The 22028-nt window shown below is 55.5% G+C and overlaps 1 protein-coding gene across 3 annotated transcripts; it reads right to left on the bottom strand.

The window, feature by feature from the left end:
• Positions 1–11: 11 nt before the first annotated feature.
• On the bottom strand, positions 12–21785 carry SLC12A4 (solute carrier family 12 member 4). 3 transcript variants are annotated; one of them, XM_061138764.1, is made up of 24 exons: positions 21617–21785; positions 16592–16686; positions 15093–15224; positions 11260–11406; positions 11121–11175; positions 9062–9192; positions 7615–7856; positions 7255–7469; positions 6535–6699; positions 6359–6457; positions 6014–6071; positions 5511–5685; positions 5034–5152; positions 3526–3624; positions 3266–3385; positions 2960–3064; positions 2538–2706; positions 2050–2245; positions 1767–1936; positions 1548–1679; positions 1358–1465; positions 1000–1187; positions 743–878; positions 12–584 (listed from the first exon to the last, which is right to left on the bottom strand). In XM_061138764.1, the coding sequence occupies exons 1-24, from the start codon at positions 21729–21731 to the stop codon at positions 495–497; spliced, it is 3261 nt and encodes a 1086-aa protein (XP_060994747.1). In that variant the 5' UTR covers positions 21732–21785; the 3' UTR covers positions 12–494. The 3 variants fall into 3 exon arrangements, with proteins under 3 accessions (XP_060994747.1, XP_060994748.1, XP_060994746.1); XM_061138765.1 differs by lacking the exon at positions 21617–21785 and adding an exon at positions 17060–17171; XM_061138763.1 differs by having other exon boundaries at positions 12–878.
• Between the last annotated feature and the right edge of the window lie 243 nt (positions 21786–22028).

The following is a 22028-nucleotide window of genomic DNA, read 5'->3' on the forward strand; positions in this document are numbered from 1 at the left end:
GGCAGCGGGAGGCCCAGAAGTACACAATGTTTTATTGAAAAAAGTCAGGCTTCAGCTGGCTGGTTCCATTCAACTTGGCTTGGTGGGGGTCCCCGCCCACAGGAGCTGAGTCAGATCTTCCTGCAGGCGGGCTGGGCCGGATCCCTCCCTCGTCACCCTTCCCCTCCTCTCTGATGGTGACATCCAAACAATAAATATGCAATAAATAGCGCTCCCGGGCCAGCTGCCTTCAATCCCCACATCAGCCCCAACCAGTCTTCTCCAGTCAGGACAGGCATCTTGGCGTGCTGGACGGGCAAGTCCCCGAACCTCTCAGGGTCCTGAGGGACCTCGGATCCATCTCCATGGCCAGGTCTGGGCCCAGGCTCCAAGGAGACCTAGTAAACCTGGGTCCAGGGTGAGGCCAGGCAAAGTGGGGCTGGCAGGTGGGTGCTGGAGGGAGGCTGTGTGTTACCCAGGACACCTTCACTCTAGGCCACAAGTCTGTACTGGGCTCAGGAGTAGATGGTGATGACTTCACGGCCACCACCACGTACCAACAGCACTCGTTCGAGGCCCTCGGTCAGCACCTCCAGGAACTCCATGTCTGCGGGGCATCAGTCAAGGAAGCCACACCCAAGGAAACACGCAGGGAAGTCTGGCCCATCAAGCAGAGCTGGGGTACCCTGCAAACCCTCAGGGCATCCAGGGACAGGAGTGCCCATCCTGACCTCATACACTGCCCACCTACCCACCAAAGGATCCAGTTCTCATCACCCTCGCTGTTCTTGGGTGGGCCGGGCATGTTCAGTAGGACCAGGCGGGCGTCATGGGAGCGTGTGACAATGACTTCATTGAGCTTCACGGCCGTGTGCATGCGCCGCACATTAGACTGGTCCCTGCAGATAACGCGGCTGATCATGGATCCCACCCCTGGACCACCCCACCGGGCTTATCTGCCCACACCCCACCTCCGCCCCCAGGCCTGGATATGGCTGGGTCCATTTCTGCTGCACTCACGGCTTAATATGCACCAGTTCCCGGAAGTTGTCGGGCGTGTGGCTGGGGTCCCAGGGCTCCGTGGCCATGTACTTGTCCCGGGTCCATGTCATCTGGATCTTGTCAGTCCCAGCTGCAGACTCATCCTCCTCATCCGAGTACAGGCTCTCCAGCCGCAGGGCTGAGTGCCGGTCCTTGACTAGCTGGGCCTGAGGACAACCAGAGGAGGTCGCCTCAGCGCCGTGGGGGGCCAAGCTGGCCCAGCGTGATCACCCAGCCTCAGGGAAACAAGGGGGGCTGCAGTGAGTCATTCTGATGCTCCCACTTGATGGCCTCTCCCAAGGCAGGACCCTGCCCTGAACGGAGGAAGGTCACTGACCTCTCGTTCCCGCTCTGTCTTGGTCAGCCTCATCTGCCGCAGCATTTGGGAGCGCTGCTCCATCATCAGTGTCCGCTCGTAGGTATATGCAGAGATGTCGCTGTTGTGCTGGGGAGTGGGTGAGCCATGAAGACCGGGCTATGGGGGTGGGGCAGGGCATCCACGGGGCTATGGCGGGCAGGGGTCTCACCATCTCCACCACCTCCACCTCTGCCTCGAGACGTAGGTGGTATAGGAAGATGGCCAGATCCTTCTTCATCTGGATGCTGTTGTCGTCCATCTGGGCCACCGTGAAGATGCGCATCCGGCATTTCCTCCAAACCTGCGGCCACGGAGGGTGGCGGTTCAGGCGCACCCCCTCCCTGCACGGGCCCAGCCCCTCGCACCACGGCCTGAGCGCCTGGCCCACCTTGTGCTGGCGCAGCAGGAAGGGCAGGAGCATGAGCATGCCGCCGTCGTGGACAATCCACCACACGTCGATGTGGCCCTCCAGGTAGCGCTCATGGTTGCTGGGGTAGAAGGCGATGTTCTTGGGCACAAGCAGGGCCAGGTGGGCAGCCGTGGTGCAGCGCACGGTGTCTGGGGAGGAGGGGCACTGTCGATTGTCAGCCCATGACCCTCTGGCCTCTGCCCTTGCTTGACCCCTGGCTTCTGCCCTATGTGGTCGAGCCCAGGCCCTGAGTCTCACACACCAATAAAGGTCTTCCAGGCGCGTGGGTCCTCACTCTGTCGCCAGCCGTAGGGCCAGCCCAGCACCACGGTGTTGTGCCTCATGCCTCCCAGGCCGCAAGACTGGATGAGGTGGGCCAGCCCCTCCCGCACCTTGCTGGCCACCACCACCTGGCAGAAGCCCTTCACCTTCTCAATCTCCATCATGTTCTTGATTGTCTGTGGGGAACATACCCGGGTCAGAAGGCAAGGCCATCCATGTCCCCTCTGCTGGGTTCCCTGCCCAGGCCCCAGGGTACAGAGCTGCTTGGTGGTGGGGAAGGACATGGGGGCAAGCTGCCCACCCAGAGACCATGCTTGCAAGATGGAACCTTCATACCCACCTGGCTCCCGCTCTCAGCTCTCGCCTGGCTGGCCAGGACTGGTCCCCTCCTCTCTGCACCAGCTACAGCCCGGACATCTCCAGTCCGGTTCAGGGTCCTCCCACCCCCGACTCCCACCCCAGCAGTACCTGCTCAGCAGCCTGGGCCTCGCCGTAGCTCTCCAAGAAGCTGCCCTGGATGACAGAACCGACGATGGTCAGGCCCTTGCCGGCTTTAAGCTGGGAGGCGAAAGTGAGGAGCCGCGGGTACTTCACGTGAAGGTCCTCATCTAGCTTCAGCAGCACCAGTAGCTGAGGCCTGAGTGGCCGGATGGAGAGGTGGCCTGAGACTAGGGCCAGAGGTCTGCAGGGAGCCCAGCTCCCTCCTCTCTTGGCTCACAGGCCCCCTCAGGTAGCAGTGATCCAAGGGCCTGATAAGCAGGACAGCACCCCTGGCAGTTCAGGACAGGGAACACGGACTAGGGAGGGAAGCCAGCACCTCGTGATTCTCCCCTCTCACAGGGCCGCCCCCTGAGAACCTCGACTGCCCCCGCCAGGCCCAGGTGACTCACCGCCAGTTCTTGGTGTGAGGAGGGCCCTCCTCTAGCCGCAACAGGGCATAGCGGGCGGCACTCAGGGACAGGCCTCGGATCCCATCGCCCCATTCCTTCTCAGCCCTGCAGAAGCCCCCGAAGGCTAGTGAGTCCCCCCCAGGACTTGTGTCCATGTGTATGTGGGATGGAAGGGACCAGGCCTAAGTCACAGCCCCCCAGCCCCAGCGCCACAGTCGCTTAATGAAGGATGGCTCAGCTCTCCACACCCGACTACAGCCCAGCCCAGCAGCCCCGAGCACCTGAGCGGGTGGCACCCGCACTCACCCTTGGTACTCGATGTACTTGTAGATCATGCCAGCGATGAGCATGGCGACCAGGGCGTAGTACCAGGAGGAGACAAACATCAAGGCCAGGCAGAGGCTCATGCCCAAGAAGGACAGTGCCCTGGGCCAGAGATGGGGGAAGGGCCAGAATCAGGGAAAGACCTCCCAGACTCTCACCAATAGAAACTGTTGCCCAGAAAGTTCAAACCCCATCCAGAATGGTTTCCCACAACCTGGCTCAGGGGCCCAGCTGGCACATACCAGTGATAGTACTTGAACCGAGGCCGCCAGTTGGGGGTCCTCAGGAGTGTCTGCACAGCACAGGCGAGGTTCACAAACAGGTAGCACATCAGGAAGAACCTGAAGCACAAGGAGCAGCTGGGACTGAGCAGCCCCCTTGGCAGCCAGGTACCTGATGTCCCGGACCCTCCCCAGGCTGGGCCTAGATGAGGAGCCGAGACTGTCACAGCTCTGCCCTGCATGGTCAGGAGGGTCATCTCAGCCTCACTTCGCCCACACCAGGGCCAGATGTGGATGGGACACTGCGCTGGGACCCGCAGAGCCTGGTCTGAGGATGTTCCAGGCAGAAGGCCAGGGGGCTGTGGGCAGAGGGAGCAGCTGTGGAAGAGGATGGTGTAAAGGAGAGTTCAGTGCCTGGATACAGCTAGACAAAAGCCAGGCCTCTGGCCTGGGAGACCAGTTGGATGAGGGGCTTTCATGAGTGTGGGGAGAGGGGGTCAGAGAACATGAGGAGGGCCATTTTGAGTCACTGCATTAGAGACACTTGAGGGACATTTCAGTGGGTGTGGGAGACCAGGACGGAAGAGGCCTACTGCCTGAGCCCCCCAGGAAAGACAGAAGGCTGCGGGGAGTGGCTGCCCACCTCTGCCCTCAGCTGGTGGGTGAGCAAGGACAGACAAGAAGGCAGGAGGGCTGATGAGACAGGGCAGGGACTCTCATGGTAGGGGCAGTGCTCAGTCCCGTTAGGGCTGCAGGAGGAGCAGCCACAGCATCAAGGCTGAGACACATCCTGACATGGGCGGTAAGGGGCCACCACCCAAGAAAACTGCAGCAAGGATAGTTTCAGGTGTGGGTGAAGCTGGGCGGTAACAAGTGGAGGTGTGTTGGGGGAACAGGAGAGCACTGACTCTGGCAGGCCTGGCTGTGGCTGGGGGCACAGCTTTGGGGCGAAGGGAGCTCAGTCAATCCTACAGGCTGCGTGGGGTGGTAAAGGGTGGCTCAGATGTAATGGAACAAGCAAACGGAGCACCAGCTGTGGAGCAAGGTGTGTGAGGTGGGGCAAAGTGGCCCTGGCACTGGCAGAGGTGAACAGAGCAAGGACATGAACTGCCCCAGGAAACTGCTGCGTGTTTGCCACCTCCTGCAGGGCACTGGCAGACTCAAATGCCCAGCTGACTCCAAAACTTTAAAAGCAAGCAACTTGCAAATAGGTGGATGGGACAGTGGTGCCTCATCAAAGGTGCTGAGACTGCTGCTTGCCCTGTCCCTGCTCTGGGGGTCTCTCACAGAGGCACAAGGGACCTACTGGTCTCTTTAAAACCTCTGAGTAAGCACTGGAAGGTTGAGGTTCAGAAGGCTGAGCTCTGCCAGGCAAATATCCCCCAACAGCCTAACCCGTCTCCCAGTTGTGCCCTCAACATTAGACAGGGTCACAGAGGAGTTGCTGGGCAGGGCTCCTGGCTAGGGTGTGGCTGAGGATGCAAGGAGACTTTCCCAGGACCCTTGCCCTGCCTTGGCCCCCAGCTCACATGGATAGAATGGGGGCCACCATGTCCAGGGAGGCAATGAGGATGCCCAGCTCAGCGATGAGTGCTGTCAGGAGGAGGGCCCACGTCGGTTCACCATTTGCCTTGCCATGGCCGAAAACCTGCACACGCCAGGGGCGATGGGGTCAGAAGCGAAGAAGCTGGTCCCATTCCACACATCAGGATACAAGTCACAGCCTGGCCTCCATCATCTCCAAGTCCCTCGGGCTCAAGTCACAGCCACACCTATCCTGACAGGTACTCCGCCCTCCAATTCCCCAGGTTTCTCTGTTGTGAGTGAAGACAGGCCTTGGGGCTTCTGGGCCCAGGCAGTTCTGCCAGCAGCAGCTCTCCATGGATGGCTGCCTGGCCCTGGCCCTTGGCAGGATAACATGCACCTGGATTGACTGTCTACTTCTCTCCCTGGCCAGTGTGCACGACTAGGAGCACCCAGATGGTGGGGGACTGTAAGAAGCTCACCCGGAGGAAAGGGATGATGTTGTCCTTGGCGATAGCCTGCAACAGGCGTGGTGCCCCAGTTAGGCTCTGCAGGCCGGCACCGCAAGTGGAGAAAAAGGAGCCGATGACGATGACCCAGGGCGAAGGCCACGCTAACGTGCCCACCACCAGGTTTCTGCTGACACCATCGCCGTACCTGCAAGGGCCGGGCTCAGACCATACAAGGAGCCCCCAAAACCCTGGCTGGGGCTGCCCAGTGTGAGGGTTGGCAGGGGTCAAGAAGGACAGCTACAGGGGCCAGAACTCTGGCCCTCAGCAGAGGCTAGTCCACCAGCCCCTATCCTTCCAGCCCAGACCCAATCTGATGTCAGCATCCTCTTAGAAGCCAAAGTCCTGGTGGGACTGACCCACCACTGACAACCAGCAGCCTGAGGACATGTGTGGGACCACGAGTATGAGAGGGGCTGGGGTCTGGGCAGCAGAAGCTGAGCCCACAGCCACAGGGAGGGGCCCAGCTCACTTACTTGTCCCGGAGGACCACACCCTCGATGCAAGCACCGAAGAGAACCACGCTGCTGAAGTCTGTAGCCGTGTCAAGGAAAGCTGGACCTCTGCTACCCCTGCTGTCCCCACTCACTCCCCACACAGGGCCCCAGGGCCCCCCTCGCCCAAGTCTCAGGACACCTGCAGCTGAGGTTTCATGTCGGGCACAAACAAACCCCTTGAATGTATGCATGTGTGTGAGGGGTGATGTATACATGCATGCATGTGTATACATGTCTGCACGTGCCAGGTGGTGACTTAAATACAAGGAAGTGCCTCCTGCCTGCGCACCCCCCTGCCACAATGCCAGGCCTAGGAAAGGATACAGACAAGGGAAGTGGTAACAATGGCCAGAATGGTCCCCACTGGGATGGACTTCTGCGCGTCTCGGAGGTCCCCAGAGCGGTTGGAACCAGCCATGATGCCTCCAAAAACAATGAGACTCCCTCAGGGGCTCCCTCGGGAGTGGGGGCAGGGAGCGTGGGTGGGCAAGAGAGCTTACCTGTTACTGAGGGGAAGAAGATGCCAACCAGCACAGTGAAGGATGTGGCGATGTCAGCCACCACGTACAGGGGCAGGCTCTCCTTCAGGCCAAGGGCATCCCTGGAGGGCAGTCCATGTTTCTCCACGACCTCACCCTTCTCCAGGTAGGCGCTCCATAGGTTTTCTGTGGGGGCAGCTGCATCACCACTGCAGCCCCAGGGAAGTCTGGGGCAGCCCAGCCAGGGGCTGCAGGTGTAAGAGGTTCTGGGGGCTCAAGGGGATGACCTCAGCCTGATGGCTGTGGTTTCAGCCACAGGGCCACTCTGGCTACAGGGAAGGACTGGCTGGCTGGAAGTCTGGAAAGTAAAGGTGGCTGAACCGCCACTGTCAGCCACTGCCTGCCTCTGAGACAGAGGCCCTTTATGGCTCCTGTGAGAACTATCCCAGGCAGGGTCAGGGGCTGGTGGCTGGGGAGAGAGGGGCTGCCAGAACTTTCTGGGGGGCTGCTGCAGGCCTGGGACACTGGCCAAAACAGGCTCCGTTCAACCGAAATTTAGCTGCCAGGAGCTGGGCTGAGAGGACACTGCTGGGCTGGGAAGGCAGCCAGAACTGCCTCCCGTTCCTGAGCTGGCCATACAAGGGCGGCTCTGTGCTACCCTGTCCCTCCATGCTCGTTCCCTCCTTCTGCTCGGCTGCGGGGGTGGGGGGCGGGGGTGAGCAGGCGGAAGGGAGTACACACCCTGGAGTACACCAGCAGCTGCACCAGGGATGCCGGGGATCTCAGTCACATTGTTGAGCAGGAAGTAGGGGTCGCAGGCCTCAGCCGTGAGGTTGGGGCTGTGGCAGAAGAGGCTCCAGAGCTGGGTGCCCACTGTCTCATTGTCTACCACGGCCGTCTTGGCGCAGACATCAAACTGGTCCCGGGACAGTGTCCTGTTGCCCAGCATACATACTCTGTGGGACATGGGGGAGGTGAAAGCATCAGCAGCTGCTCAGCCCAAGACCCCAACTTGCTCCCATCCGGCAGCCTCTACAGAGAAGGCCATCCATGTAGGCAGGATGTCAGTGTAATGCCTGGAGGTACTCCCAGGTTACTTACGGAAACACAGGAGGGTCAAAAATAGATTTGATGCCTCCAGCATAGATGGAGAGGATGGAGATGATCACACAGGCCAGGAAGAGTGAGGCAAATTTGTTCACATACTTGACACCAACGAATACCACTAGGGTCATGAAGGTCAGGAAAATGGTCCCATATACCCGCATATTGTTCAAGGTGGCACTCGACGTGTCATGAGTGCCTGTTGGGTAAAAAATGGCGGCTGGAGGGGCAATGTAGGTCTGAAACAAGAAGACAGATAAAGGAGAATCAATTTTCCTATGTGGAGTATGTGCTTAGTCACTCAGTCACGTCCGATTCTTTGCAACCCATGGACTATAGCCTACCAGGCTCCTCTGTCCATGGGATTCTCCAGCCAACAATACTGGAGTGGGTTGCCATTTCCTCCTCCAGGGGATCTTCCAGACTCAGGGATCAAATCCTCATCTCCTGCATTGGCAGGCAGATTCTTTACCACTTAGTTACTTGGGAAGCAGTGAATTTTATGTGAATTATATCTTAATAAAGCTATTATTTACAAAAAAGAAAAAAAAAAGATCCGGACACAGGAGCTGAACTGAATAGCTAAATAGAAGTGGGATAGTTTGAGGAACAACAAAATAAATAATGATAGTATAGGATTACAAGCCAAAGAATAAAAATAAATATCCAGGAGTCCATACTGATATAAATACATGGTTGAATAAATAAACAAATGGAAAAAGGACAAATTTCCTTACAGAAGAAATCCAGATAATAAACGTAGGAACGTCAGAAATAGTAAAACAAAAATAAACCCCCCAGAATATCCAGGAATAGGCTCCATGCTATAGACAGAGGATCTGGAGGAGGAAGTAGGTAGGCAGTTCCTCTAAACATCTACTGTCTGTATACCCAGGGGCGGGCACTGGTTAGCCAATCCTCCCCATTGCCCCTCCCGCTCATTCCCCACCACCAGGGCAGTCCAGTGGGAGGCAGGAAGCTGAGTCAGAGCACACTTGGGGCCCACAGAGAGGGTACTGACCTCCCTGATTTTGTTAAGATGATAAGATGGATCTAAGAGGCCTTGGCACAGAACCCTGGAGGAGACAGAGCTGCCCAGAGCCCACATGAGCCCGGGAGACAGGCTCTGCATCACCACCAAGATCCGTCATAACGTTACATGCAGTAGTTCACAGACCACCTGCCACAGCTGAAATATTGCCTGGGCAACTGGAACATCCAGGGCCAAGATGAAGACTGCCAGGCCCCTTCCATGCCCGATCCAACCTGGGAAAGGGCTGAAGGGGACACTGGCTTGAACAAAGATCTTTCTCCCTCAAAGAGGCCTTCCTCATTGTAAGCCGTAGATCTGGGCCAGACGTGAGAGGAGCATGAAGAGCCTGGGCTTATAGGAAAGGGGCTGTTCCGACAAGAACAGAAATGGCCAGGACTTAGCCTGACTCACCAGCAAGATCTCAATGGCCCCTAGGATGTACATGGCTGCCGCAAATGTTGTTCCCAGGTAGAAGCACAGGCCCACGGCACCTCCAAATTCTGGCCCCAGCGAACGGGAGATCATGAAATAGGAGCCCCCAGCTACAAAAGAAAAAGCATACACAGGTCAAGGCTGGTTTTTCTTCAAGAGGGTTAGGTCTCCCATGACAACCCTTCACAACCATCCAGGGGCACAGGGACTGCTTTTCCTATTTCCAAATGAGCAGAAGGTTTAGACAACCTTGCCTAAGATAGCATGGTTAATAAGTGGCCAGGCTGGGGGTGGACCTGATTTCATTTGACTCCAACACACAGCATGGGCCAGTGAGATGACTACTCTGCTGGGGCAGCTCTAGGTCCACAGCAAAGCCTCAGTGGAGTTAGGTCAGTCCCCACAGATTCCCCTGGCTGATTGTGTCCCATCTTAGCACACCGCACACCCTTCCCAAGGGCTAACTCTGTTAGCTGACCCTCCAGACCAGGGAAGGGACTGTATTTTATCTAGTTTTTTGCCCCTAGGGCCAGCCACAGGGTAATTGTCCTGGCTGACTCTCCAGCCCTGAATCTGTGCTTCCATCACAGTCTAACACCCCTGGCAAGACTGAGTCAACCCTGGGCCTCAGGGCCAGTGAGGGTGCAGGCGACAAGAGCCATCCCATGCTTCTGGTTGAAACTGCTCCTGATAAAACTTATCTGTGAAAAATCTGGGAACAAGGATCAAGAAGCTTTAAAAAGGCTACTCCTTTTCACGCTATAATCCCACCTCTAGGACCTTCTCCTATTCATTGGAAGGACGGATGTTGAAGCTGAAACTCTAATAGTCTGGCCACCTGATGGGAAGAGCTGACTCATTTGAAAAGACCCTGATGCTGGGAAAGATTGAAGGCGGGAGGAGAAGGGGACAACAGAGGATGAGATGGTTGGATGGCATCACCAACTCAATGGACATGAGTTTGAGTAGACTCTGGGAGTTGGTGATGGACAGGGAGGCCTGGCGTGCTGCAGTCCATGGGGTCAGAAAAAGTCGGACACGACTGAGCGACTGAACTGACCTGAGGACCTTCTCCTAAGGAAACTGCCAGGGGCATGAACAAAGATCAGTGGGCAAGACTGTTCATGACAATGTTTACAACAGTGAAAAAGCAGAGAATAGGAAAATAATCACATAAATTAGATAATATCAATCCTGTTTTAAAAAACCAAATAAACTGTTTTCAGCATTTGAGATACATACACACACACACACACACACACGCACACACACACACAGAGTTTGGGGAAAACAATATATCTCAATACTTTATAAGACCCTAAAACCATGGACCAAAAGGCTAACTAACAGTTATGAACTCAGGTTGGTTGGATTATGGGTACTCTTCAATTTTTTTCTACATTTTTCTATACTTTAAATCCCTCTTCTGGTAAACATATATTGTTTTTTCCCTATTACTTTTATATTAATACTAATAAAACTGTTATTTGAAAAAAATAAAAAAGGATTCTAACACAGGAGACAACCTGAATAGCCAAATACCCAAAGTAGAATGGTGCAAGCAAAAAATTAAATGATAGTACTAAGATTATGAACCAAAGAATAAAGTAAGTATCCAGGAGTCCATAGGGAAGGTATAATAAATACATGGCTAAATAAACAAATAAGTGGAGTCTCTGAAAACCAAGTCCAATCTCATCATCCTGGTGGGAAACCCTACAATCCATAGTGTGGGCCAGGCTCATTGACTTGGGCCACCAGGAACGCCCTATCATCTTCTTTATCAGCCCCAGCACCCCTTTTAAAAAATTACTTTTATACTAAAAACAAAACAAATCCCAAACAAATAAAACATAAAACAACAGCGATCTCAAATTCTATCAGGCAGGGATGCTCCTAAGTGGTGACACTTTCATGGAATCAAGGACTAAGACCGCACCACCAAACTGTCTGGGGGGCAGGGAATGAGTGTTCCCGGGCATGTCAAAGGGGATTCTGGGCCCATTCCCCACCTCAGGCCTGAATGGCACGCACCCACCTGGAACCACACCATTGGTGGCAATGGCGCTCATGGAGATGGCCGTCAGCAAGGTCTGTGGGAAGGAGGGCAGAGGTGAGCAGCTCAGCTGGGCGGGCTCTGTGGGGCAGCCGTGGCCCTGCCCCACCACGATACTCACACAACAGCAGCAGATGAGCACGATGAGGAGGGCCTGCAGCACGCCGGCCGTGCCCACCATCCAGGTCAGCCGCAGGAAGAGGATAACCCCAAAGATGTTCTGCAGGCAGGGCAGGTACACGCCCATGAGGGTGCCCATGCTGGGTGCCTATGGAGCAGGAGGGAAGAGGGGAGACGGAGCATCAGGGGGCCCCTCATTGCTTGGTAGTCCCCACCTCCAGGGTATTCTGCCAGAGAATAGGCTGGAGAAGGACATCTCAAGTGGAGACCTGGGGATACAGAGAGTGAGCTGATTGGATGTCTGTGCTGACCTTCATTAATGAAGAAACAGTGGGGAGTGGGGAGGTATAAAACCTGATTCTTTTCCAAACCCCATGTGCGAGCTTTTGAGCCTCACCTCCCCTTCATGGTCCTGCCACCTTCCCTTCCTCTCTTCTTTCACACTTCCAGAAAGTGAGGTCTATATCAGACCTCCACTTTCTCAGCCAGCAGGCCCTATGTTACCCAGGCCAGAGTCTAAAAAGTTGTTCCTGACCCCCCCTCTCTCCAACACCTCCATCCAGTCCAGAGGAAAGTAAGTCCTACCCAGTGTGCCTCTCAAGGTGCCCTGAGATCAGTCTACCTTGCTCCCCTGATGCTGGGGCGCTACACCTGGGGCACCTGGCTAGTGACTTCTTATGCCTGTCCGCCTATCCGTGCTCCAGCCCACTCTGCTGCCAGAATAGGACTCTGAAAACCAAGACCAGTCGCATCATCCTTAATAAAACTCCTCTGCATTGTCTATACTGTAATCCAGTGTGAGCCAGGCTCCTTGGCCTGGGCCACCAGGCATGCCCCATACCTCTGTCAGTCTCAGCCCCTGACAACATCAGACCCTCAGAGCCTCTGAACCAGGGCATGTGCTAGGCTCTGCCTGGGATGATTATCCCTGCCTTACAGCCTGGCAAATTCCTCTTCAGTTAAACCTTCAGGAGACTTAACTGTTGCCTCTTCCAGGAAGTTTCCCCAGGTTGCCTTAGGTGGAGTTAGTACTTCTTCTTGCATCCCCTCAGCATCTGATATACCCTTCCATCACAGTGGTCATGACAGGTCATGGTAACTGTTCACTCGAATGACTATAGTGGGGTAAACTTGGCTTGTTCACTGTTCTATCATCAGCAGGCCCTGCAGGTGCTCAAAAGGTGCTCCTAAGCCCAGTGAGTGATGCCTTAGAAGGCCTCTGGGACAACCTATTGGGAAAGTCCTGCATATAAAGACTCAGGCTGGAGGGCAGGTAAGGAAAGTCTGTCTTAATGGGCACATCCAGGCAGGATTTGTCAACTACCTAAGGGCAGAGTAGGGGCTAAACAGGAGGCCAGGGCAGATGCTGAAGCACAGAGTTATGGCTGGTGCCTTCTTGAAGAACTGAGCCCACATAAGAACAGCACTGAGTAGTGGGGTCCTAAGAGCTTCCACCAGAACCCCCAGCAAAGCCTGCTGCTCTAGAGCTGGGGTGGGAGAAAGAACTCCGTGGCCACAGGAACTCTTCTCCAGGGCCCAGGCCAGGCACAGGATCTGTGCACAGCCTAAAGGACCCCAGAAGGGCCTGGGAGGGCCCCAAGTAAAAACAAATGGTCCCTCAAGCTGTCCTGCACAGAGCGGGTGACGGATACCCCTCATGTGGGTTCTGACTGAGCCCTTCTCAGAGGCCCTAGACCATCCACTGGATAGTGGCAGCTCCCAGCCTCCCCATTCAAGGCTGAGTCACTCTGGGAAAAGGGGCAGTATGGGAAAGGGCAGGGCCGGAAATGCTTTCTGCATCTCTAAATAACCTCTGGCAGCCTCAGAAGGTCACCAGGCCACAGCTAGAGTGGCTGCCATGGAGAGGCTGCCTTGGGTCTTGGTGTGGTCTGACTGGAGGCCCACCCTTCCGGCTTTAAGCTTTTCTTTTCTGAGGCCCCTGCTCACACCCGCCTGGGTGAGGACCACAGCTCAGTGGCCCCAGCTCCCTAGCTTTCTGCTGATTTGCTGTGGACTTGACAAGCCTCTTCCTTTCTCCATGAAACAGCTACTAGCGCTGGGACACTCAGCCATCCTCTGCATCTTTAAACCCAGGGCCAGGGGAGCTGGCAGGTAAGCTTAGGCTGGACTCCAGCATCCTCACAGGCTCTACATAAGGCCAAGGGACCACAGCCCTTCACCAACCCAGAACACCTTGTTGAGATGTACTCTAGCCTTTCTTAGGGACCTTTTTACTCCCAACCACTGGCTTCCTGGACTTGGCCTGAAAGGACAGAGAGGAGACTCTTACCCAAGGATCTCACCCCTCACTGCAGGGCTAAACAGGGATAGCTAGAGATAGACAGAGTTCTCTGCTATCTGCAGTTCAGAAAATATCATCAAAATCACAACCAAGAGGATAGGGTGGGGGTCAGGTCTGTGTGACCCCAAGATCTCAGCTGTCCTCTCTCAAGTGTGGGCTGGGTTGCCTCCGAGAAGAGTGACATGAGGGGTGCACAGCCACCTGGTCCTCACCTCCTCTCTCCTCACCCACCTCAGTAATCTCAAAGGCAAAGGCAATCTCAAGGGCAATCTCAAAGACCTGCCCAAATCTCAAGGGCAGGTCTGAGACCTGGGATGCGGTTTATTCCAGCCAAGGGCTCCTCCTGCCTGTGCTGACCTCCAGCAAGAGGTCAGCTAGTGCCAGACACAAGCTCCTTTCGGGTCACAGCTGCTTCCCAAACCTCAGGGAGTCAGGAGACATGGAGAAAAAAGCTGTTTTGCCTCTAAACTGAATACATCGGGGGGAAAAAAACAACCCAGCCTTCAGTTAAACAGCCCCATCACACAGGTTAGTGTTAGGGTAAAGTCATCCCTGGCGGCTCCAGTGGTAAAGAACCCACCTACCAATGCAGGAGACATGGGTTTGATCCCTGGGTCGGGAAGATCCCCTGGAGGAGGAAATGGCAACCCACTCCAGTATTCATGCCTGGGAAATCCATGTATAGAGAAGCCTGTCAGGCTACAGTGGGGTCGCAAAAGAGTTGGATATGACCAAGCGACTGAATAACAACAAAGTTATCCTGAAGAGAGGATGACTGGAGGGCCAGAGTCCTGGAGAGTGAACAGGGATAAGACTAGGAAAGAGATAGGGAAGCCCCAGGAGGCAGTGTTTTACTTCTATCACCCTCAGTTGCAGCGCTCAAGGAACCCAGGGGCTGTTGGAGAGGTCTGCCAGTGCAGCCAACAAAGAGAGGGGCAGAAGGGTTTAGTCATCTGCTCTAGGTCACATAGCTCCAAGGTTCCTAGTACCAAAGGTAACACCCTTATCCATCCTGATGGGATGCCAGTGATCTGGCATCCTACACAGTCACATACCTCACAGGAAACCCACAAGTCTCCCAGTGTTATGTGTTGACCTTGTTTAGCTCAGTCACCTTAGGCAAGTTACTTAACATCTTTGACACTCAAGTTTCCTCACCTGTAAAGTGGGGATGATAATAGAAACTGCCTCACAGATTTTTTGTGAGGTTGATACGCAAGTGGTAAAGAACCCACTGCTTAGCATGATGCCTCACACACACACACGCACACACACAGGCCTAAGTAAAGGCAGTGGTCGCTCCCACCATTATTTCTGAGGGCCTCCCTCATCCTCTGCCCTGAGGGGCTCCTCCTCAGCCCAGCCCTTGAAGCCTCCTTGAGGCCAAAATACTCAGTGCCCATCCTCCACGCTTACCACACCTGGCACCTACTTCCCTGGGATGCTAACAGCTACATGGGGAAACTGCCAACTCCATGGTGTTGACTCTGTCCTCCTAGGAGCAGCCTCTCTGTTGCCCCTGACCAGCTCACCTTGGCTGCTCTCCGACGGGCACCCTCTCCACTCTCAGCCTCCTCATGCTCCTTGGCGCCCTGTGTGAGGTTGGTGTAGCTGACGAGCTTGCCCAGAAGAGATGACACCTTTGGCCGGATGTCCAGCTCTTCCTGTAAACAGAGCCACAGGGCATTCTGGCAACGGGCCCAACTGGCACCAGGCTACCTGTGTGTAGCCAGCAGCCTGGCCTCTGGTCCCTTGCCAAGCCCTGAGGCAGGCTTGGGCTCCTGCCTGGGGAAGCCCAAGCCAGCCAACTGGGCAGGTGTGGGTGCCCCACCCCAGCACTCACTTCTCTCTGCCCCACCTTGGCTCAATCACTACCAGCCCATTTGCAAAACTACCTGCCTCAGGGGAAAGGGTAGGGCAGACAGGCGACTGGCACACTTCATCCTGCCTGTTCTGGCTGGCTACCTCCCAGCTATGAGTAGGCCTCTGGAACTCACATCTGTGCTCAACAAATAGACACCCTAGTGATCCCAGGGAAACAAAGAAATTAAAAGAGGAGTCAAAAGAGAGATGTGTGGGACAAGTGAAGTCTCTCTTATCTGCCCAAACCGTGAACCTCCTGGATGGTCTTCCCCACACCCTGTGAATAACCCACCTCAATCCCCAAGGTGGGATCCTAGCCCCCTAGCTCATCTTTGGGAGGGACCAAGTCAAGAGGCCTCCCAGGGCTCAAGATATGGCACAGCATCTAGCACAGCTTCCTGAGCACTGTGTCTCTACCTGCCTATTGTCCACATTTAGTTTTTCCCTATCAATCAGCTCCTTTCTGACCCTACACACAAGGAGAAACTGGCTTGGAGTAAGAAGTGAAGATGCAGGTCTTTGCAAGTCTATGGAGACTGAAGAGCCTATGAGACTTCCACAGAATGTGGGTAGATGTGGGTCAGAATTTAGGGGCCTAAACCATGACTTCAACCCAGAGCCAGCTTCTGACTTGAGTCTGAAAATGATAAAATTCAAGGCCAAAGTCACAAAATTGGGAATGTTTCCAGAGAGAGATCCACTGAGGTTACAGATATGGGGAGAAGGGGCAAATTCAGTGAGAAGCACCAGGTCTTGGTGAACTTGATGGGGCTAGAGTTGGAGGAGTCAATCAGGAAGGACAAGGAAGAGTTCACAGGAGAGGGAAGAATTGTGGACTGTGAGAAGTCCCAGATGTGAAGGAGACAAAGGAAATCCTGGGTTAGAAATCCTGAGAGGTGGTGACCTTGCTGAGTGGCTGCATGGAAGTCAAAGGTAAACACTCTTGGAGGTAGTAATGAGGTAGAGACCTCTGGGAAAGCAGTTTCAGTTGAAAAGGCCAAGAGAACTGCAGCTTGGCTGCCAAGCGAGCGAGACAGACAAGCGGAGACTGGAGGAGGAGCCCAGACATAAAGAGGCACAACACCCAGCCGGCTTGCTTAGCTAAGGCTTAGGTCCTGACAGGTCCCTGCGCGCCCACACCCATGGCCCAGAATGGCTCCTCAGCTACCTCAAACAGTGCCAGGTTCCTGTCATGGTAGTCACTTCCTCTGGAAGCTTCCATGGGACAAAGGAAAGGGCTGCTCTCTTTATGGTTGCCATGTCCTGTAGAGAGAGAAAAACAGAATCCTAGTCAGGGACTGCCTACTGAGCTCCCAGCATGCACTTCTTCCCAGCAGGCCTGCTGTCATCTCTGTGGAGCACTTTAGGGACCAGTGTAACAATACTGGGCCTCAGTTTCCCCAACATACCCTGTCAGCCTCCTTGAAAGAGCCAGAATTGGCAGACTGGCCAATGATCAAAACCCAGCGTAACACTCATCTAGCAGGGGGCACAGGAGCCCCAGACGCATTAGCTCAGCACTGTTAACACCAAGGGGCGGAGTCTGCGGCAGAAGGGCGTGGCCCAGTCAAGGCCCGCCTTCAGACCACCCCTGAGACTCACAGTCCCGTTTTTTTCCCCAGCCCTTCTGGAATACCCAATGTGCACGGTGCCAAGGGCTCAGTGTCCTCAGGGCTCCCCCAAGAGCTACCCTCCAGATAGAGAAAGCCACACAGGGCGCCTTCTGCCGCCATGATCAGCCAGCCACCTGCTAGCCACCCCATCATGCACCGCACGGGGACGGCATTCTTGAGGGCGGCCTGAAGCATGCCGGGAGGAGCAGCAAGCAGGAGACTGTCCAGTGTACGGAAGTGGGCGCCCAGAGCTGTCTAGGGTCATCTGGGACAGCCCTGCGAAAGCCTGCCCCCGTGGGTGTGGGACTGGGCAAGGACTGTAGGCAGGACTCACTTGTTTACCTCCCTGTCCCCAGATACCAGCCGCTTGCCCGAGACTAGGCGAGTGGCCAGTCCCCCCGTCTACCTACCCCCCGGGCCGATGAGGTAAGGCCTAAGCACCAAGGAGACCTCACAGAAAGGAGCCAGATGCACCTTCTTTTAATACAGCTGCCTCGACACTCAAAACTGGGCCGCTTTTTCTGGCCACCCAGCATTCACTCTTTTCGTTTTCCAAACCGTGTCCATTGTGAGTCTCAGTGGGTGACATTCCCAGCTTTCCATGAAGCAGGCAGAAGACACCAAGAGTCCTTTTCTCGTTGCTAAGGGAGAAAAAACCCTGCAGTTTGGAAACTGTGGTGGCAGTGACTGAAGGCCTCACAGCTGACATCTTGGTTCAAAGAAGCCACGTTGGTATTGGATGGCAATGACTACAGCAGCAGTGTTGGCCTGGTGTCCTGTGATGGAGGTGGCCAACAGAAGTGTCTTCACGGATCCAGACTAGTGGGGTATTCTGGCCATGCCTGGTTTTGTGAGAGCTACCTGGCAACCTTCTCTGGTTAAACAGCCCCCAATCCATTTCTCTTGTTTGCAGCTAAAAATACTGAATGACACCTCCTCCATTTGATACGTCCTCTTGCCATCAATATGAAACTTAACTTCTCTGAGCCAACAATCACTCAATAGGTGCTGTGCTATGGATTATTTACTGCCCCAAGAGACTGACAGGTAAAGCATGTTGATGACAATTTCTGGGGCAAAATCAGCTGTTCCTTCCCACAGGATGTAAAAAGAGTACATCACCTTCTCTAGGAACCTGGACTAGCTAAATAAGTGAACCAGCTCAGTACCAGAAGCTACAAGTCTGTGTGTAGGTCAGTGCTAAGGGCAAAGTGGACAGAGATAGTAAGAGGTGAGGCCAGCCTACAGAATCAAGTTAAAGCCTCGGGGTGGGAGGGGTGGTCACGTAGCTACTCAGACACCCTAAAACATTTGCTGTGCCCTTGATGCCTAGTACACGGATGGTCCTTCAGTGAGAAGTCACTGAAAACTACTCTTAGATTTTTGTGACAAACAAAAATATCTTCCCTGAATAAGTCAGAGGCTTTATTCTGTCCAAAAAAGGCAACTATAAGAGCTCATCTTGTTTCCCTTTCTGCCTTGGCTGCCAGGAATCTCTAAGCTAAATTTATTTCTTAGAAATCCAGTCACCATCTGCCTCAGAGTCCCTGTCCCTTTCCTCTGCATGGTTTTGATCTTTCTTACAGTAAGAGTCCTTTGGGGAGGAATTTTTGTTGTCTGTCTCTTCTGACCCTTCTGTGGAAGTAGGTTGAAAGTAAAGGATAAATCATTTTAGACTCCTGCATTGCAGCCTCCCCCCCCTCACCACCACCATTGTCCAACCCTAACCCCGCCTCTCTTAAGGACTGCATTAGTGTCTAGAAAACACAGAGCTGAGCACATAGCAGTCCCCCCAAAATGCCTGTGGATGGTCCTGCAAGACCCAGTCGATCCCTTGTCCCTTCAGCCATGATGCCAGGGCAGCTCAGAGCCCTTCCAAAGGTTACCTTTAGTTCTCATAGCAATACTCCAGTAGGCATCATTTACCCTCTTTTCGTAACAAGGAATGCAAAGCTCAGGTTCAGAGGCAAAGTGACTCAGTGAGAGGGCCAAACTTGGGTCCCAGGATCCCCTAGATCCAGGTAAGAGCTGAGCTGTGGGTTCCCTACTCCTGCTTAGGAGCCCTTTCCATTCCAGGAGGCATCCCAGGGTTGCGGAAAGGCCACAGCTAAAGAGTGGCTGGGGTTTGCAGTTTGGCCATGATGTGTGTATCCAAGGCTCCTGGTGCTCAGTGGCCAGAAGCCAAGCTTGGATTCTGTGTGACGCAGGGCAACCTGCTTACCTTCTCTGTGCTGCCTTGGTTTCTTTTCCTATGAAGCAGAGCTAATAACATCCACTCTTCCAAATGCCTCAGAAAAGGGACAGCCTGGTGCCAGACACCCAGCAGGGATTCCATGGAGTTCCCCAAAACCACCCCAGTTAAGGACAGCTCCCATGGGATTGTGGGAATTGGGGGGAGGTGGGGTCTAAGCAGTGCCTGGGTATCTGTACTGCTGTCAGCTATTCCAAAAATCCCAGGGCAGGTCTGGGCATGCCTGCCAGGCCAAAGCTACTCAGATGCCACCTGAGACCCCTGGTGAACCACAGCATGAAGACGGGGCCTGGGGGCTGCCTCTGAGATACACACATATGTGTGTTCTGGCCAGCAGCTGTGAATGCGCCAGCTGCAAGCAGGGATCCAGGTGACACTCCTGGTATCCCCGTACAGGTATCTGCCAGGGGTACTCCTCTAGAACCTCTTCACCCTCTGCCCACAGGCCACGGTGGGCTGGATGAACAGGTCCATCTATGCCCTTGGACCAGAGGTATGGGCCTTGAGAGATTCAGATAACCAGGCCGGTGGGGGGGAAGGGGGGTCCCATGAGATGGCCCTCAGGGTCACTATTTGTGTGCCCCTGACCCTTTGCAGCCCCCAACTAGAAGGATCATAACCACTCACCAGGGTGCAGAATGTCCCCCATACTGCAGACACAGTCACGGATCTGGCTGAAAGGGAGGAAGAAGAGGTGGGGGGGATAGTGGGAGGAGCTGGCCCAGCCTGGAGGGACCTGGCAGGACTCAGCCAATGTGAAGGAGCCAGTTCCCTATAGTCCCCTGTGAGAGGCCAAGGCGGAGCCTGAGGCTGGGTTTCGCTCTGCCTACCTGCTGGTCCAAGCTGATCTTAGGGATGCAGCCCAACCCAGCCTCTGGGGAGAGCGAGCCTCCAAGGGCTAACAGAGGAGCAGGGATGGCTGCCGGCTCCTGCTCTGTTCACTGGTACCAGGCTGGGGCAGGTGCCGGCAGGGGTTGAGGTGTGCACACCCTCACAAGCTGTCAAGCCTGTTAAATTTCCATGATGTCCAGCAGCCCATGCCACTGCGCTGTGCCATCTCCACACACAGCAGTCAAGTGACACACACAGCCATCACCCACATGAAGCATGGATCACCTCAGTCAGGTCCCCATCAGAGACAGATCCAAGTCAGATCAAGATAACATCACCTGACATATGCCACCAACACGCATGTCCCCTGCAGATCTCCATCATGGTCAGTAACAGAGCAAGCATTTGTCATCAGTCACATCACCATCCTCATCACCGTAGCCCACAAGAATGTGCTATCCTGACCCCACTCTGGCTCTGCGGTACTCCACAGCGGTACACTTGCACGAACTCAACTACACATGCATGTGCTGCTGCACACACACACACACACACACACACACACAGGTTCTTGGAGTGTTCACACAAGAGTGAGCCCTGCAAGGACAGGGCCCTGGGGAAAGAGATGGTGAAAGTCAAGGGCAGGCACCTAGGAGGGGGAAGCCGGGTTTACCTTCAGGCCCAGTTTAACAGCTAGGTTAAGAGTTAGGACTCTGGAATCTCCCATCCTGATCTGAATCCCCTAGAGCAAGTTACATAACCACTCCATGCCTCACTTCACTCCTTCCTAATCGAGAGTAACACTACCTATCCCAGGGCGGGAAATTAGGAGGATTAAACTAAATTAGGGGGAGTTAATTCAGGTAAAGTGCCTAGACAAGCCTGGTCCCGTGTGAGTGCTCCACAGGTGTCCTCTGTAGCTACAGATGTAAGCTGGGATCCATGTAGCACTCAGACAGTGCCCCACAGACCCCTTCAGGCTTCCCTCCGGGGGGACTGGGGTGTTGGGCGGCACACAGAAGGAAGGAGAAGGGGAGGGGAGCGGAGGAGAGAGAGGGTTGTTTTAAGGAAAGAGATGCTGAAGCACAAAAGTGTAGGCGAGACGAGAAGAGGTTAGGGGCGGTTGGCAGGAGGTGAGACGGCTGGGGTCCCGCCTGGGGCTGTCGCTCCCAGCCGGGAAGAGCCAGAGATGCAGGTTCGGCTCTCTTCGCGCCCCGGGCGGCCCCGCTGGCCTAGCCACGTCTGCAGCCCCCGCCCGCGGCCCTCAAGGGAGGAGCTGGGGCGGGGAGGGAGGCCCGACCGCTACAGCAGGCGCCGGGGGCCCAGGAAAATTGTGTCTGCGCGCGAGGAGTTGGGGACTGTCTAGCGGCGAAGGAGTCTAAGAACTAAGTTGGGCCCTCTTCGACGTGTGCGCGCACGGCCCGGCGTCTGTGCGCCAGCTGGCCCCGCAAGGCCCGCTCCCCGCCCCGGCCCGGGACCCCACCGGGCGGGCCCTCACCGTCCGCGTCCTCCCGATCGGCGCGCTCCCCGTAGTCCACCCAACTCAGACCCTCGAGGTTGTCATAATCGCCGCGCCGCGGCCCGTCTACCGGCACCACGGTGAAGTGAGGCATCCCGCGCGCTCGGCCCCGCCGCGCCCGCCGCCCCGGCCGCCTGCCCGGCTGTCCCCGCTGCTCCGGGCCGGCGCGCCCCGCCCGCTCACATTCCTCCCCGCTGCGCTCACTTCCTCCGCCCGCCCCCCGGGCCGCCCCTCGGGGGCGGGGAGCAGGAGGGGCTCGGGGCCGGCTCCTCCCTGAGGGGGGCCCTGGAGGAGTGAAACCCCCGGGGGGGCAGTACAATTCCACGCCCTGGGGAGGCCCGATTCCTGTGTGACCTCGGGTGGTGAGCCGCCGTCTCTGAGCTTCGGATGC

Source organism: Dama dama, chromosome 4 (assembly GCF_033118175.1).
Source record: "Dama dama isolate Ldn47 chromosome 4, ASM3311817v1, whole genome shotgun sequence".
Lineage (NCBI taxonomy): Eukaryota > Metazoa > Chordata > Mammalia > Artiodactyla > Cervidae > Dama > Dama dama.